General features: G+C 35.9%; 1 protein-coding gene across 1 annotated transcript; it reads left to right on the forward strand.

The window, feature by feature from the left end:
* Positions 1–3,583: 3,583 nt before the first annotated feature.
* On the forward strand, positions 3,584–17,069 carry snx2 (sorting nexin 2). Its single transcript, XM_053504145.1, has 15 exons — positions 3,584–3,785; positions 5,647–5,761; positions 6,262–6,398; positions 6,744–6,813; positions 7,518–7,561; positions 9,338–9,479; positions 9,579–9,657; positions 10,327–10,402; positions 10,875–10,988; positions 11,289–11,382; positions 13,972–14,177; positions 14,317–14,460; positions 15,913–15,993; positions 16,201–16,272; positions 16,389–17,069. The coding sequence occupies exons 1-15, from the start codon at positions 3,606–3,608 to the stop codon at positions 16,437–16,439; spliced, it is 1,605 nt and encodes a 534-aa protein (XP_053360120.1). The 5' UTR covers positions 3,584–3,605; the 3' UTR covers positions 16,440–17,069.
* The last annotated feature ends 1,926 nt before the right edge of the window (positions 17,070–18,995 follow it).

Consider the following 18,995-nt stretch of genomic DNA (forward strand, 5'->3'; position numbering starts at 1 on the left):
TTTAAATACAGTGCTAAAATGGGCATAAACAAGTCTTAAGTGCAAACATATACAGAAAAACAATTCAGACATGTGCACATTCATAGACAGTGCAGCATGAGACACGGCTGCTAATGCATGGAACAAAGCCAGAAAGGGGTCGCAAACGTTATCCAGCTAATGGGGCACCAATCCCGGCAATGCCACTATTCTATATAAGTATAAGGGAAGCGAAAGGCTCTTTACGGAGTGAGGAACTGGTGAAGTTCTCCAGTCTGTGAGGCAACTTTCACTGCCTGGGCACCCACTTTTAGTCTAGCAAATTTAACAATTAAAGCGAGGATGCTATTTTGTTAAAGTCTTAATTGAATACTCTAAAGTGCTGTTAAGTCTAATTTTTAAGTCTAATTCTTTGTACCACTAATGCAATATTTGTGCATTATTTTAGGATAGCATTCATTGTGTTTATTCTTTTTATTTCATGTGCTTAATACCATGCAAATGGATTTACAGATTTATGCATTTTAATATCACTATGTCACTGTATTGCAGTAATACTTTGTCAGGATTTTATAAAAGTGGGATTTTTTGATTAGTTGTGGTTTTTCTGGGGTAGCTCAGTGGTTAAGGCATTGGACTACGGTTCGGAAGATCCCAGGTTCAAACCCCACAACCACCAAGTTGCCACTGTTGGGCCCTTGAGCAAGGCCCTTAACCCTCAACTGCTCAGATGTGTATTGAGATTTAAAAAAATATATAAGTCGCTCTGGATAACAGCGTCTGCCAAATGCCTAAATGTAAATGTAAATGTTTTGCAGGATGGTGGCACCTAGTGTTTGAGTTAAGTACTGAATAGAAAAATACACACACACACACACACACACACACACCTTAATAAAAGGTTTGGTAGTTCACGTCAACAAATAATTAATATTATCCTAATATTTCAATATAACAGGAAAGCTAAATAAATGACTAAATACATACATTTTGGTGGCAACACTATTTATATTGTTTTATTTGCAAAATAAAAAAATTCTGTCTTCTCTACTTCTTCTCTGGCACAGCTGGTGTTCTTTTCCACTAATAGTTCACAAAACTGTTTTTCAGCTGGTGGCATCATTAATTCTCGGCTGCTAGTAGGGGAGGTTACTTTTGTGGCCATGCTTTCTAGCCAATAAAAATAAAAAGTCCTTTAGAGAATAAAATTGGAGCATGACAAATGAAGTACAGCTATAATTAATTATTGACCTCAACCCATTCCAATATATTGTGCATTAAGATGCAGGCCTACAAAAAGCACGTAGGTATAAGAATACTCTGGTTACTTTTTGGTTAAAACATGATAAACAAAGATTTTCAATTTAGTAAATATCAGAAATTGCCTTGTCTTTGCTCAAGAAAATAGTAGATTCTCAGCGCCTCTAAATGACGGGGGCCCTTAAAGTGCCATAGCAATTGAAAACATTTGCCATTGTGAAAGATGGGAGCCAACTTTATTAAGTTTCCAAGGGGACCATGATCTCTATTTGCACCCCTGCCTGAAGGTGTCTTTCTCACAGTCCATATTTTCTTTTAATCAGTGTAATTAAAGTGTAATAAACCACTAAACATCAAGCCAGCTTTAGAACTCAAAACAATGAAAACAATTTTTACTTCCTGTAAAAATTCTGTTCCTATCAGCTATATGTACAGTACTGCCTATGGTATTTGCTTTTCCATGTTCAAACACACTTTAGTCAGCTCCTTGAGGGGTTAATTATTGTTATAAGTCAGGTGAGTTAGTGTTATAACACTAAAGTATAAGTGTTCAGTATATGTACCCATGCACGAGGAACACACACATTTCCAATGCACTACAGTTTTCCTGTACTGTAGTACTACTTTTAATGAATTTAATGAAGTACATGTACAGTTTGTTTTAATAAATTAGTATTAGAAATATGGACTTTATTAACAATTGTTAATGCCTAGTTACTTTTCCCTGTATGTACACTAGAGTGTAACATGTGGCTCTGGGTCAACTTGCTGCCACTCGTCATGACACTCCAATGTTTCAACAGCTCTTTCCTCTGTCTGTTGTATGCTCTGTCGCTGTAGAGACTCTGCAGTCTAATAATGGGAAAACCAACTAGTCTTATTGGCATGTCTCTAGACTGTAGTAAAAAATCAGAGTAACCGGTGGAGAAATCCACCAAGCATGGGGAGAACATGCAAACTCCATGCACACAGAGGTGGGAATCAAACCCAGACCCAGGAGTTGCAAGGCGACAACGCTAACCACTAAGTCCTTATATATACAGTAAGTTCCATTCTGGGAGCATGTTCATAAATCAGATTTGTGCATAAGTGTGACAAAGTGAGTCTTATACACATTTGACACAAATAAACAATGTAAAGCATAAAAAACAAACAAACAAACAAACAAGTTGGTGTTTTGGTTTCACATTATACACTTGTGGTACTGCGCCTTCAAACGCCGTGACACAGCAGGGTGAGCTGACATCGTTTAAAGGGAACCCGGGAAAATGTTGAGAGGAGGACAGCTCCACATGGCGTTTACTGTGTGCATGTGCGCTATTTTGTCTTACAGCTGTATTGGACTGTAAACTCGGTCTCGTTGACGATTTTCCAAAATTGTGTTTATTCACCATCAGGACATCTTTACAGGAAATCCATTTTGTATCATCGTGCTCCTAAACTAATTCACTGAAACCGGTGAGGCTGACTCATTTGCACCCCCACACGTGCACACATACAATATACAATATGACTTTGGACATTTTAAACATTCACTTACACAATGGAAATAATGTATATAATTGTAAACATTAATCTGGTGTACTGCAGTGTCTAATTTTTGTGATAACAAATACACATAAGCTACTTCCTCGATTTGTTCACATCTACAAATGTCATGGACGAACAGTGACATTATATATTGGGGACATTATACAGTATATACTATATATATGTGTCTATAATTTTGTGGGTGTGTATAATATAGTAAACTCAGATATAAAACAAAAGTCACATTCCTATGACCAGTGCGAAATATCCATAAATTTCTTTTATTAATAAACGTTAAATTATACATTTCTTATATTCTAAAAACAAAAAATGTATGACTTTGGTAGATGGATTATTGCAGCCACTGATTATTACAGCCACTGTTTAGTAATATGGTTTCCTCTGGGTACACCGGTTTCCTCCCACAGTCCAAAGATATGCAGGTTAGGCTAATTGGCGTTTCCAAATTGCCCGTTGTGTGTGAATGGGTGTGTGAGTGTGTGTATGTGCATGTGCCCTGCGATAGATTGGCACCCTGTCCAGGGTGTACCCTTCCTCGTGCCCTACGCCTCCTGGGATAGGCTCCAGGTCCCGCGACCCTGAATACAGGATAAAGCGGTATAGAGGATGAGTGAGAGTGAGTGTTTAGTAAAATGTATGTAGGGTGTACTGTTGTTATCCTAATTTTCTTTTACTACTCATTTATAAACATTTTTATATTTGCCAGATAAAATAAAGACACACTTTGGCTGTCAGTCTTTCGCTGTTGAGGGCGGAGCGTGTTTTCAATGGAAGCGCCACAACTGTCATAAGACTGAACTGTTCCTGCAGATCACATGACAGCCTGGGAACCTCCTGTCTCTAATCATAGAGTTTGCTCTAACCGTTATTACTATAAGGAGAAGATGGCAGGAGAGCGGGAGCCCCCACCGTTGGCAGATGGAGGACAGGCAGACTTTGTGGAAGTGGAGGATGAGGAAGATCTTTTTGCAAGCGCCGTTACTACAATAGAGCAGGTAGGAGCATTAACCAGGTGGCTAGCGTCTCAAATCATTAGCTAGCATAGAGGCAGCTCTTAGAAAGTCAACAGACACAGAATTAGATATTTGGAAAAATATACTTGCTGCCATACATGGACGTTGACATTCAATTTAATCGGTACCTTGTACAGGATTATAATTTTTGATTTTGTGTTATTACAACGTAGTCAACAATATTCATTTAAATGTATTAGCCCACAAACATTGCTAGTGCGCATGAGCGGGCGTCATATATGAACATCAAGTCTGCGCTCGAGTAACGCAGGAGTATTACAATTCCAAAGAGTCACGTCGACAATTAAAATTGGATGCGGTTAAGTATTTTCATAAAAGTTAGCTGCCCAGTAATAGTTTAAACATTATTAATGCATTTGGTTAAACGAACCGTTCTAAATAATCTTAATAGGTCATCGTAAGACTAGTGAGTTTTAACCGTTAAGTCGAATCATTTATATATATAGATGATCTATCTTCCTTTTATTTAGACAATTAAGGCCTCAGTGCAATTCAAAGATAATAAGACTTATAACCTCCCATAGGCCTCCATAATTTAAGTACTCTGTACAATTTAAGGTAGTTCCCCTGTAATCTGACCGCCTTAAATAGTAGGACTGGGCAGGTGACAGCAGCAGCGAGCATGTGACAGTTTTACAGTTTGGTTGAACAAGATATCATTTGGGTCGCCAGAATTTACAGTGTCAGCAGTTTTTTGAACAGAGAAATGAGGAAGGAAGGAAAAGGAGGTGGGGGAAAAGGTCAGAGGTGTAAAACGTCTTCTAATTGAGCTTATTGTCATTTATTCTGTGAAAAGTTTCACTTGTGGGCAGTATGCCATAGGGGCTGTTTACAGAAAAACATTAACTGCCTATCATACTGTTGGAAACTGGGTGTGAACATTAACTGTCCTCTCATGTTAGGTTATGTAATGGACTACTAGAGTCTGACACAAAGGGCAAAAAAGTCTGTGAATACATTCTAACTGTAGACCATGATCAGTAAGATTGTTTTAAAAAAGTTATAGAATTTTTTGAGTTTTTGGGAAAAGGCCTACACATACTTGTAAGGGCACTGTAAAAAGTAATCATGTCATTTAATCATGTGTGTGTGTGTGTGTGTGTGTGTGTGTATGTTTATATATAATTTAATGGACAGAATAATGCCTTGAACATCTGCTACATTCATATTAATACCACACTTTTGACTTTAATATTAAAATTGATATCGAAACAGTTAAAAAAAAAAAAAACCTTCTTTAAAATTTTGTTGTAATTTTCTGTAGTTTTACCACCAAATGTATGGTAACATTTTAATATTACCAAGTTTTCTGTCTATGAAATCATAGCCTGTCTATAAAATTGGGATGTGCAATTAGATTTGTGTAGTCATAATACACAGCATAATGTTCACCTATGAATAGTTTGCCACACTGAAATATCAAGATAATATTAAATTTCCAATTAATTGTGCAATACCATGCATAAAAGGCATAATCGGTGTATAAAGTCCAGCAAGTCATGTGCTTAAATCCCATATCAGACCCAACCGATATCCGAATTAAATGTGCTACTGTAGACTGACAAATTAGTTTTGGTTCTCCTTGACTTAACCTAAGCAAACTTAGATTATGCCCGATATGTTGAATCTTAGTTTGCACTTGCAGTTTGTGTGTGAGCAAGTAGAACTGGCTTATCCTCTTATGCACTTTTAACACTACATTTGCTCTCTTTAATAAAAAGCTGCTTTTTTGCTTATAGTGTGTAAAGTTAACTTGCAGTAATTTATCAGACATGTTAATAATACTGTTGCGTCAACACTTGCTTTTGTATTTTGTTAACAGTCCAGCCCCACTTCTCCAGAGCCAGCCAGTTTGCCTGCAGAAGACATCAGCACAAACACGAATGGACCTAAACAAGAAATATTTTTAGATGATGACCAAGAGGACCTCTTTCCTGGTATGAAAAATGGTGTGAGTTTGTTGAGGATTGAAAGAAGTTGTATCTTTTTAGGACTTGACATGAACACAGACATTTGTGGATGGATTTGTAAAGATAACATAGCGGTGATAAGACATGCTTGCATGCCATTTCTAACATGAAAACATATTGCTATTTATTTTATTTGCTCCATAAATCTGAGCTTTAGCTGAATGATTTTGTTTATTAGTTTGATGGTATAGTCTGTGGTTGGTGTATGATTTGGGGGCTGAACAGGCAAAACTGTTTACTTAGTGATGTTTCTAATTTTGGTCACTCTGCCCTATTTAAAAAGGATCATGGCACATTTTGAGACATATGCTGCCCTTTTGAATAAGGAATTTGGAAGTCTTATATTTTGAGTCATATATTTAGAATTTTGAGTCATGGTATGTGTATTTTCATAGTCCTTAACTGTCAGATGATTGAATCTGAAAAATTATGTGATTGACTTGATTTGTTTCATTCTATCACCAAAGAAGCAACAGAGGAAGTGTCACTGGACAGTCCAGAGAGGGAACCCATCCTGTCTGATGGCCCATCTCCTGCCATCACACCAGTCACTCCCACAGGCATTATTACTCCAACAGTCGAAGCCTTTGGCTCTCTAGATGAGGTAAAGGATTTTGTAAAGTAGTAAAATAATATTAAATCTGTAATAAAATGCTTACATAAATGTAACCACTGGTTGAAATATATGAAAAGATAAAAATTAAAAAAACTGTTTATATTATGTTTAATTATTATTTAAAAAGTGTGGCTTGTTCCACTGGCACTGTGAATTAAAAGAAACCATCTTTCTCTATGTTTAGTCTGGTTTAAAAAAAAATAAACTTTGCACCATCAGTGTAAATGGATTTAGATTTTCCTAAATTCCTATTAAACTGCAGACTCATTTCCTATCTCTAAATCCTGTTGAGGAAAAGGCTGATTTCCTAGTGACTTTCCTCTGATTTCACAGGATGAAGAAGCTGAAGAGAAAGGGGACACATTTGATATGCAGATAACAGTATCTGATCCAGAGAAAGTCGGTAAGTTTTAGTTGAGCTTCCTCTCTGTATACTGCTGTCGCATTTGTTAAGCGGGCCTTTTGGCATCTGAGGCTGTTTTGTATGGCTAGCTGGTTTATGGTGGGGTGGTAAGGTGCTACAGTATACATTGTAAAATCAATAGACCTTTTCAAATGTTATCAGGTATAGGACTTGGTCTCTAGCCCTCTCTAGAAATGCATGTGTTAAAGCAATAGCCTTAGACTACAGCTGCCTCCACATTTTGTTGTTTTCCCACTTTAATACACATTTGATTCCAAAACAGTTAATTAACTGGGTCCTCCTCAGACAATGTGGGCATGTTTGGGCAGAAGTGTTTTGAAACAGAACTGGGAACTGCTCATTTAGGGATTTGTATAATCACTAAATAGCAATGTTTGACCGCTTAACAAAGGTGGTCAGAAACCAAAAAACATTTTAATCAAACATGCCCACAGTTATGAGAATGCAGTATTAGTTTCATTAATGTGTGGTTGTATAGTAGCACTGCTTACTGTAACACCAACAAAAGAGTTTAGATTTAGAGTGAAAAAGAGTGTAGTAAAATGTCTCTGCTCATTATATTATAAAGTGCAAAAATACATTTTGATAAGCTTTATTTACAACTGCTATTTTGTGAATCAGCAAAATAATCACTCAAAATAATTTAATGAAGATATCGATTTAAATCTGTTTTTCTCTTTAAGGTGATGGAATGAATGCTTATATGGCATATAAAGTGACGACCAAGGTGAGTGATTTCTCACATCGTTATAGTAGAGCAGGGGTTCTCAGACTACTATCGAAGTGATTGTTGTTGTTGTTGTTGTTTTTTTTTTATTTAAGTACCTAAGCGACACTAACTATAGGATTGTTTTTCAAATCACTTTCTATAATACTTTCCTAGTTTTTGAGTCCTAACTGGTTTCCCAGCTTGTCCATCAGAAACAACAAAAAAATAATTTTAGTATATAAATATTTTAGTGTGTATATATATATATATATAGAGAGAGAGAGAGAGAGAGAGAAAGAGAGAGATAGTAAAGCTGCTTCATGACAATGACTATTGTTAAAAGTGGTATACAAATAAAATTTTATTGACTTTTTTGTTATTGTTAGTTTGGGCTTTAAAAAAAGTCCTCATGTAGCACTCAAATGTACAAAAAAGGTCTGTTTTATTATTTTCCTTTAAGATTAGTTAATGTTTTAATGTAAGATGAAAGATATTTAGAAAACTCAATTAAACCAGTTGTACAAAATCTTTTATGAGAAAATGAGACAGGTGTTTAATGTTGTTGTGAATTAAATCATTTATTAGAAAAAAACTGCAACTAAATATATTTTCTTCTTGTTCTTCTTCTTGAAGTACTTCGTTATTTATTAATAATATTGTTTTTGATTAGTTGATTAATATAATGATTAATTGTGCCTATGTGAGAAATTTATATAGAAAATTTTGCACTTTATGTAGGTCTAATAAGGAAAGGTGTTTAATATTCTAATGAATATGATTTACTTAAATAGCGAGTGCCAATAATTTACCAGAAATCTAACTGTTTTAGTTATCTGTAAAAGGCATACACTGACTTATAGCATAACAGGGAGGATATCTATGCCATTTAGTTTTATGTGAAAACAAACTGCTTAAAACTTGCAAATATGCTAGAATGCGACATTTCTGTAAAAGCCATTAGCATCTGCTCTAGAGAGTCTTATGTTGCGTTGTTGTCTAAAACACAACCGATAAGAACGCAGCAACTCCCAGACACTGATACAGCAATCAGGTTACTCACTGTAATAAATATGTACCCCACTGCCTTATTGTTTCAAGGATGGAGAGCTCTAGGGTGTCCTTGCTGCAGTTGTGCTGCTGTGACAGGTCATTTTTGTTTTGCACAGCATGCAGAGCACCATTTTATTAGGTCTCTGTTTAAATAATTCCCATACTTTTGACAGTCGGTTTGGGCTTTTGGGGATAAAGTCTTGTTTTCACTATGCGCAGCCATAAATGGGAATGAAAGTAAACATTGCAAGGCATCGAAGCATTCCACACAAGTTGGCGTATTTAAGTAATTCATTACGTCAATGCATTGTTTCAGCTCTAGTCCAACTGTAATAAACGTGGATTTTTAATCCTCCAGATGTGCATAAGTTACTCAGGCAAGTATGTAAATAATGCTGTTCATGTTGTACTGGTTCCATGGTAGTTCAAGGATAAATTAGGCTCATATGGTTTGTCATATCACAACACACCACTGTGAATTACTTTCCTAAAACATTTCTGTTGTTATGTTCCATATTGATTGTTTGAACCTGGCTGTAAAAGCAGAAAGAGCTGCACCTTCCCAAACAGACCACCATACTTTTTTGAAAAGTTGCATCAAGATTTGTCGCCCATATGTTACTGACATGAAATTTTCCAATATTACAGTAGTTATGCTTATAAATTCTAAATCTGGATCATTACATTGGATCATTTTATGTGAAAATGAGTCTGTATATTGACATTATTTTTTTCTTCTTTTAGACCTCCCTGAACCTTTTCAGTAGAAATGAGTTTTCTGTCAAAAGGAGATTCAGTGATTTCCTGGGACTGCATAGCAAATTGGCTTCCAAGTACATGCACGTTGGCTACATAGTCCCTCCTGCACCAGAGAAAAGCATCGTGGGTATGTTTAAAAAGAAGTGCAAGTGATTTGCTCTTAAACATGTCACATTTTTTAGTATTGTAAACTTTTATGCTCTTTTCTTTTTGTTGAAACTTTTAGGAATGACAAAAGTGAAGGTTGGAAAAGAGGACTTGTCATCTGCAGAATTTGTGGAGAAAAGAAGAGCTGCTTTGGAAAGGTATTGTAAAAGTCTCTCCTGCTTCTTGAAACAAACAAAGCTTTGGCCGAACCTTTTTTTTTTTTTTTAACTTGAAAACAGATCAAATAGAAAGAGCATTCATGTTCTGGTCTTTTGTAGACGAAAGGTTAACCAACAAGTATTAGATAAATAATTATCACCAAGCTCAGGAGGGTTCATGCTGTCAGTGTTCAGTGCAGGCTCATGCTGGCAGTTTTCTCCTGAGTGCACATGTTCACCGCTTTGTACGCTTGTACGATTTCCGCTGTACTGCTGGTTTTGCGCTGTCTGATGAATCGAATAAAACTTAAAGTTAAGTGAGGCGCTGACATTTCTCTGCCCTTTTTATCAGCCCATTGATTGATGTGAAGGTCAGTGGCTTAGACAGGGCCTCTGGATGTCAGCTTATAGACTTCATTTGTTAAAGAACTGAATCTTGATTGCCAAGCCCCTTAATTTCTGAGCAGTACACGTAAGATTTTTTCAAGGCTTGAGAAATAGTTTAATATAATGTACTGTCTACGACGTTGAGCAAATGGAAGAAACAAACTCCACATAATTTTATACTGGTTACAGGCATCTGTGGCGACATTATTTTACATTCCTTTTGGTAATCGCTTTGAAAGAAGGATTTTAATGCAAGCAATGTATTTATCATTCTTTTAATAGATATCTGATGAGAACAGTGAATCATCCTGCTTTGCTAAAAGATCATGATGTCATTCAGTTCTTGGAAAACACAGAGGTATTGTTCATGATCTATGCAAATGTTTTATAATGTTTTAATTAGAATTTTTCTAGTTCATCATATGTGTTGTAAATAAAATACTTGCGCCTAACACTTAGTTTAGATCATCAAAGGAGTCCTTTACACTTAAGGTCAACTCTTAGGTTATTTCTAGTGGATTACCACATTCCTGAGGAAACTACATTAATGTAATTGTAAAAGAAAACCCTAGTGATTTTATGGTGCTAAATGGTCCGAGGGCAATTGAAAGCTATTTGTGCCCGTCGGCCCTTTGAGAATTTTCTAGGGGCGAAATGCACTAAATTGAATCGAGCATTAAAATGTATGGGAGTAGAGAAAACCACAGGCTTTTCATGGTCTAGGTCTGCAGTATAGGTGAGACAAGAGCGAGTGAAGCTCCCTGTGGGATTGGGTCCAGGCCCCGGCCTGTTAACTGGTTTGTTTGCCCTTATTTGTCATTTTATCTTAGCTGCCGCGAGCAGTTAGCACCCAGGCACTGAGTGGGGCCGGAATATTGAGGATGGTAAACAAAGCGGCCGACGCTGTCAACAAAATGACAATCAAGATGAATGAATCGGATGCGGTAAGGGGCTGATTTTTGGTCTTGAATAATGAGACGAATTAATGAGCTGCTCTCTGGCTCGAATTCTAAGATCCTCACGCCAGTGAGAGAGAGACAGAGCAATGATGTGGAGGCATGTGTCTCCTACCCTTTGTGGCTAGAGTTAACTCTAGACATGCACAATCATTTTTATCAAATGATTATAAACACCAGTCACATTAAAAAAAAATCCTAATTGAACTTTTTTTTACATTTTGTGGTAGTGCTTTACCCTGGTGTCTTTTTTCATTGTTTCTTTTTCTGACACTCCTCTTTATAAAGTGGTTTGAAGAGAAACAACAGCAGTTTGAGAACCTTGACATCCAGCTTAGAAAACTACTTGCCAGTGTGGAATCATTGGTTTGTCATAGGAAAGGTAATTTTTACCCTTTAACTTCTGACCTATGAATTTTAAAGTGAAGCAACATACCATATGTAGTAAACCTAAGATTTGGTAACATTTCAGCATACTGTAAGGGGTTGTGTAGTCCTACATTCATAGCTAAGTACTTAAAAGACTTAAGTACTTTGACAAGATTAGCAACTTGTTAGAAGGAAACACCACCATAAAATGTATTTAATCTAAATATATAACAAACTACAGTAAATCTCTAACAAGTTGCTAATATTTCCTTCTAAGTAATTTCTGTTTCCAAATAATTATTTATTCTGATAAATTAATAAATATTAATCAATTTTACAATTGTTGTAACATAGTTATGCTCTTTTATCATCTGTTTAACACAAGATAAAGTATAAAGAGGCCCCATAAACAACTGCTTTATTAATTAAAGGTGATTCTGATGAATAAATGCTTTAATTTATGATTGGCGTTTTGCTTTACAGTGTAAAGTATCAATTACTGGGTTTGGCAGGTTAAAAGTACAAAGACAAAAACAAACAAAAAAAGTTCACGAGTATTTCTTAAAGATAATAAAAAACATTAACAGCATACATTAAGCGGCAACAGACATTCCAAGTAATGTATATTAAAACGAGTAGATAAATAAAGTAGATAAATAAGAAAACCATATAAATTACTAACAAACTATATATTTAGAGAATTTGACCGACACTCTGACCCAAAGTGAATTACATAAATGCTTTATGACCTCTGCTAAAAAACATATCTTCAAAATCTTTTGCCTTTTAAATTATTTACTGTCTTCATTAATCACAGTTAAGGCCAAAAGTGTTATCATACATTTCTTTTGGCCAGTCAATCAAGCATTTTCTTTGTTTACATAAAAAAAAGTTTTGCAAAATAAAAATAGATTATTAGATTTATTTAATTCTTAATTTATAACGGAATTCAAGTTGTCGATCTGGGGGATTATTATTATTTTTTTTAGAAATGTCTGATTGGTTCCTTGTCATAATTAGGAGTCAGTTGCAACTATCGCTGTATTCAGATCCAGCAGAAAAAGAGACAACATTGTTGTCCTCAAAACTAAGTATGAGCATCTGTGCAAACAGTTGTAGGCATATATAAAAATCCACAGAGATTGTACATCATCCTGGAGGAAGGTAAAAGTTACCTCGAAGAGATTAATGAACTTGAACTGAAAGGTTCAACTGAACCCCAAGACAATAACAAAATAACCTGTGAAGAACTTTGAAGCATCAGGTACCAAAGTATGTGCATCTAACATTAAGCGACATTAACATGTTAATGTTAACATTAAGGGCCAGGGGTAGCTCAGTGGTTAAGGCATTGAATTACGGTTCGGAAGATCCCAGGTTCAAACCCCACAACCACCAAGTTGCCACTGTTGGGCCCTTGAGCAAGGCCCTTAACCCTCAACTGCTCAGATGTATAATGAGATAAAAATGTAAGTCGCTCTGGATAAGAGCGTCTGCCAAATGCCTAAATGTAAAATGTAAATGTAAGCGAGTCCTATATACCCATGTCCTGAAAGGCTGTCATGTGAGGAAGAAATCCCTGCTCAAAGTCCATAATATAGATACTGAAGTTTAGATGTGATCCAAAATTTAAGATTTATTCTTTTGGAGAAATTTTATTTGGTAGGATGGAACAATAATTGCATGGTTTGTCCATAAATATCAGAGCTATACATGGAGAAAAAAGAAGAAGGCTTTTCATTTGAAAAACACCCTCCCAACTGTGAAGTGTGGAAGTGGCAGCGGCAGCATGATGATGTGGGGACATGATGATTTACTGGAAATGGACTGGTTGACTGACCTGAAAAAGCATGTCCAAACAAAGAGGCACACTACCCTGGCTGAGCTGTACAAAATTTTGGGACAACTGATCCTAAGCATACCTTAGCATATCAAAATGACTTAAAGATAACAAAGTGTGTGTAAATATTTAACCAACTGAAAATCTGCTACAGTTAAGAATAGATGGAGTAAACCTCAGCTATTATTCTGAAATAAGATCTCAAAGCTATTATTTTCATATATCAGAAAGGGGAATTTATTTGCCCCCGTTGAAGTAACTCTTTACTGAAATGAAATGTAATGAATTTTTTATATCCCCTTGGAATTATTTTAAAGACACAGAAAAGTGCTAAACTTTTGTATTCACCCACGAAGTGTGCAGTTGCAGATTTTGTTAATGTAGCAGTACAGCTGAAAGAGAAATATCCCCTAGGGTAAATATGTTCTGGGATAAAATTTATTGTACATAAATTACTGCTTGTCATAAAATTGGCCCATTATAATGTTTGCATTGTATGGTCGCTGTACTGTTTAAGTATAATAGCGACACTTTTACTTTTCTTGAAAAATTATTACACACAACTAATAGTATCACCTTTTCAAACAACGTTTGGATGTAATACAATTTCTTTCGTCAGCCATGACTAACAGACCTGCTTTTTTTTTTTTTGCTTGTTTATGCTGTCAGATTTTAACTGACAAGTGAAATTAGATGGAATTCAGTGGTTCAGTAACAGTAGTAGCCAATTTGTCTAAGTCACTTTATCTGTCTCTGCCCCAGAGTTGTCTATGAACACTGCATCATTTGCCAAAAGTGCCGCCATGCTGGGAAATTCGGAGGACCACACTGCTTTGTCGCGAGCCCTCTCTCAACTTGCCGAGGTGGAGGAGAAGATTGATCAGCTGCATCAGGAACAGGCCTATGCTGACTTCTATGTGTTCTCTGAGCTACTTGGTGACTATGTACGGCTTATCACTGCTGTAAAGGTGAGAAAGATTATTTCCTGTTCCTGTTGAATTGGGAGGTTTCTTGGATTGGCTCATGCGGCAAAGAGCACTCTAATTCAAATATCACAACTTTATGGCCCCATTAAAAGCCCATGTTTTCACTCCTTATGCTCCTTAGGGTGTATTTGACCAGCGCATGAAAACATGGTCCAAATGGCAGGATGCTCAGCTCATGCTGCAACGAAAGAGAGAAGCTGAAGCTAAGCTACAGTATGCCAACAAGCCCGATAAGCTCCAGCAGGCCAAGGATGAGATAAAGGAGGTAAACCATGACCAACGTTGGTTGATAAATAAGAGAACAAATAAACAGGCAAATAACTAACAAAATAAATAAATTCTGAAATGAGAAATGAAAAGATTGACATTTTACATCACTTGGTCATGCACAGTTTTTCATTCTGAGATGCACTATAAGTTTTACCTTCATTACAAACATGACAAAAGTACATCATAGCTTTGTATATAGCATTAGAGGTTGTATCAAAAAATAAGCTCCAGGTGGGTTTTCAGCATCAACCCTGTTACTGAAAGCCCTGGTGTTGATGATTATGAAGCTCCTGGATTTATCCTACTGCCCTACATAATAAGAGTTCATAAATTATTGATAAACCACAGAACATTATCAGGCATTTTTAATTTTTGCATTTTCCCCATCATGCCCCACAAAGGAGATTGAGGAGGTAGGACCCTTGGTTCTGTTTTTTTTTTCTTTCACTAGTAGATATGGTCCTTTTAATGTGTGTGTCTCACTGGTATGATGTACATAAGAAATAGTTCCATGCCAATAATGACTTCTTCACTGCACCATGCTTTAACATGGAACTGAAGCATTAGTGCTGTAGAATCAATTTAACTGTGAACAAGTTATCAACTCAGCAACCATGGGTTGATATTCTTTATTATTTGTGTTTGTTTATGCCCTTTTTTTGACTGGAAATTTTAGATGTAGGCAAAAACATTAAGTGGGGAAAATGTGATGCTCATCATTTCCATCCTGTCTTCCTGTAACTCATCACTAAAAGTCTTCCTGTGCTTTATTAATGCCATCTGTATTTTTTTTTTAACCTGGAATTTTAATTTTAAAAGTTTCACCTTGGTCCAGTTGTATAGCATGGTAAAATGATCCTGAAACAAAATTCCAAAAAACGACTTTATATCAATAAATATAAACAGATCAGCCATAACATTCAAACCACTGGCAGATTAGGTAAATATCAATGATTATCTTGTTTCAGTGGCACCTTTTAATGAGTGAGATATACAGTATTCTGCAACAAGTGAACAATCTGCTCTCCAAAGTTATGTGTTGGAAGAAGGAATTATACGTTAACGCAATGCTTTAAGCAACTTAGACAGGGCCCAACTTTAAAGATTAGGTCAGGCCAATTTCAGAATAGTAGGCTTTGTGGGATGTTCCTAGTATGCTGTGGTCAGTACCTACAAAATGTTATCAAGGCAGGACACGTAAACATTGCATATGGCAACAGCATTACCTAATGGCACTGGCCATTTCTTGCAGAATAATATGCCTTGCTCCATTGCAAAGATGTTCAGGAATGGTTTGAGGAACATGCTCATGAGTTCATGGTGTTAACCTGGCCTTCAAATTCCCCAGGTTAGGCAGGACGATTTAGTGTTATGGCTGATCAGTGTTTTATCTGTCATATATCTGTCAGCATGGTGTTTTTCTTGTCTGTTTTGACTTGTTTTTTAGTGGGAAGCTAAAGTACAGCAGGGCGAGAGAGATTTCGAGCAGATATCAAAGAACATTCGACGGGAAGTGGGGAGATTCGAGGTTAGTTGGGAATTTCTGCTTAGGCAAAATTATGTTTTTATTATACACTGATTATATCTCAAGTTTAGAAAAAAAGAGTGTGTGAACAAGTTGACTATTTTAGGATTATTCATACATTTAATAACCCTGTGACCTTAACTTAATGTTAAGTTGAGTATTTTTCATTACATGACAAAGTTGAATTGCCTGACTATCTGTTTCTCCTAGAAACAAAGAGTGAAGGATTTCAAAGTTGTCATCATTAAATACCTAGAGTCACTAGTACAGACGCAGCAGCAGGTAAGAACCATGTGTAATATATGTATTTATGTATAAAATTTTTTTCCCTTTTTAAGTACATTTAAAATCATTTTATATATAAGACATTTAATTCTTTTCCTTTGTTGTCACTTCAGCTGATAAAGTATTGGGAAGCTTTCTTACCTGAAGCCAAAGCTATAGCATGAATGGACAACCTCCTGTGCAAAAGCATTGGGGCCAATTACTCTTCTTTTCTTAATTTTCATGTACAACATAATCATTCAAAACGGATGCATGGACTTAATGACCACTTGAAAACCAGTATAATAAAACACTACAAATCTTTTAATTGCTAAGTCTGTACCTTTTCCTTTTTTGTCTTAAGATGATTTTCATCTTTCATTTGTTCTTAAAGGAGAAATATGGCAGAGTTATTGCATTTACTGCTTATTGATACACTACTGCTGTTTTTAAATGTCCAAGCACCATAGTTGAAATCCATCATAATTCTCACCAAGGGAAAAGTTTTTTTTAAACTCTACATTCATATCCAGTAAAGAAATTCAGCTTACATTATTTTATTAAACTGGTTATTATCTGATCTTGTACACAAAGTGCAGCACTATAGTATGTAGTACACGTTGTGCTACTTCCTGCTATATACACGTATATTTTTTTGGCTTCTTAGCCTAAGATATTTTTTAATTAAAAATATGAGTTGATTTTTTTTTTTAAGAGATTTTCAGACTTTACCTTCCCTGATTTATGTTTTTTTACTTTATGTTCCTGTGAAACAATGCCGACATGCTAATAAAGGAATGTACTTCAGTATTAAACAGATGTATCCTTTATTGTGTCATGATTTTGAACATATGTTGCTTGGAAAAATTTTTATAAATTAGAACATTGACCTTTGACATGTAAATTGATTATATTTTCACATTATTCATTAGCTGGGTTTTTTGTAATCCTATTTTATTAAAATATATTACTGTGAACACAGACCGTAATGGATATTGTATTTGGTTAATGCAGGTCAGATCAGAACTGAATTCTGAACTGTAACCTATAAAATTATTTATCTGCAGAGTTGATTGTTGTTATATAAGACAATTTCAAAATAATTTAAAGCAATCTCTTATGGATTTAAATTTGAAGCCTGCCATATTATGACTTAACATTTTTCATGAACTGAGCAGTGAAAAAAAACGTCAAACTAGTCCTTTATCACTTTGCATACATAGCCCTAAAGTGCTGTCAAAAACTCAGATGCTTGCTCCTTTTCATTGTCTTTGTCATATTGACAAGCTGTCAGAATTGTACGCTGCATAAGAGAATCTCTGTGCAAGTGGCTCTGTGCAGAACATCATTACGAGTGCTGGTTTTTCTTCTCTCCCCTATTGGCCTGAAATGTCTCTCATGGCGTTATTGAGAATGTGCAATGACATGTGAGATTCTGTTTTTTTTTTTAAACACAGGTGTTTTCAGTAGATGAGTTGTGCTTAACATAATACTTCGCATGCAGTTAAAATAATAATAATAATAATAAGCTACACTGGAAGAAGACTGGTGAATTTATTTTTGCTTTGTCTGTTAGAATCTCTCCATTCTGTTATACCATTATTGATATTCTGAATTTAAATACACTGCCTCCTTGAGGTGTGTCCATAAGAGGGATATTATATATTTATTTATAGATATTTTTGGATTCAGTGGATTTGGCTAGAAAAAAAAGACAATGTTCTTGTAATCCTACAAGCTTGTATCAAATCTCCAAATAGCAGTGTTATGTTGTGGTCAAAATACTGTGACCTCACTTGATCAAGTGCAATTCAGGCCTCACAGATAAGAAGAGCAATATAATGGACTACAACATAGAGAGAGTGTGGTAATTATTTGTGGCCTGTCAGGAGTAGAGCCCCTGGACCTCTGGTGATTCAAATCTGGAAAGTTGTGTGCAACCCGAAAATAATACACACCAGCAGGAGACAAATATCGGCCTGTTCTTGCGACATTGCTGAAATTGCCTCAGTTTGTCATGTGCACCAGGGCTGGTTCTCCCCCCAAAATATAATTTGTTTGTGAATGTTCCAGAGGAGCGCTCCCCTGTAGAAGTTTGTAGAGGAATCTCTTATTCTTCTGCCACTATATACATTAAACAATTACCCTATTACCTTATTACTCAATTGCTATATATGCTGTCAATAATTGCTTACCTTGATAATATTCCCTGGGGTTTTAGTTAAAGGCTAAGCACTATAAAGTATATCCTATATAGTTTCCCTTTCATTGACTGACCCTGGAATTCTGATGTCTCTATTGATATGAGGTTCTGTTGCACGAATACAAACTTTTTCTTAGTCAAGCAGTACAACTGGTTGGTTTCCTGATTTAACAAATTAAAAGTGCATGTCATGTTACAGCACTAGAGGTAAGACAGATAAGGAGCTCCCGAATGCTGTTAATTTATTTCCCCTTATCTGGTCATGGCAGAGCTGCCAGGCTCTCTGATGATCCCATGACTGCTCATTTTGTGCTCTTTATGAGAAATGATTTTAGCGACTGATTCTGTTTTATAGCATTAATTTCAGTCTTCTTGCACAGATCTCCTCCTCATGGTTGCCCCTTGATGGCAAGGCCACTGTGGAGATAAGTGCCACTGCGTTTGTAAGGCTAAAAAGTCATACTTGTGGTTTGCACCAGTGTGGTGTCATCCCTGTTTAACTGTTTATTGAGGGTGAATTTAAGAATGTATCATTTCA

Source organism: Clarias gariepinus, chromosome 9 (assembly GCF_024256425.1).
Source record: "Clarias gariepinus isolate MV-2021 ecotype Netherlands chromosome 9, CGAR_prim_01v2, whole genome shotgun sequence".
Taxonomy (NCBI): Eukaryota; Metazoa; Chordata; class Actinopteri; order Siluriformes; family Clariidae; genus Clarias; species Clarias gariepinus.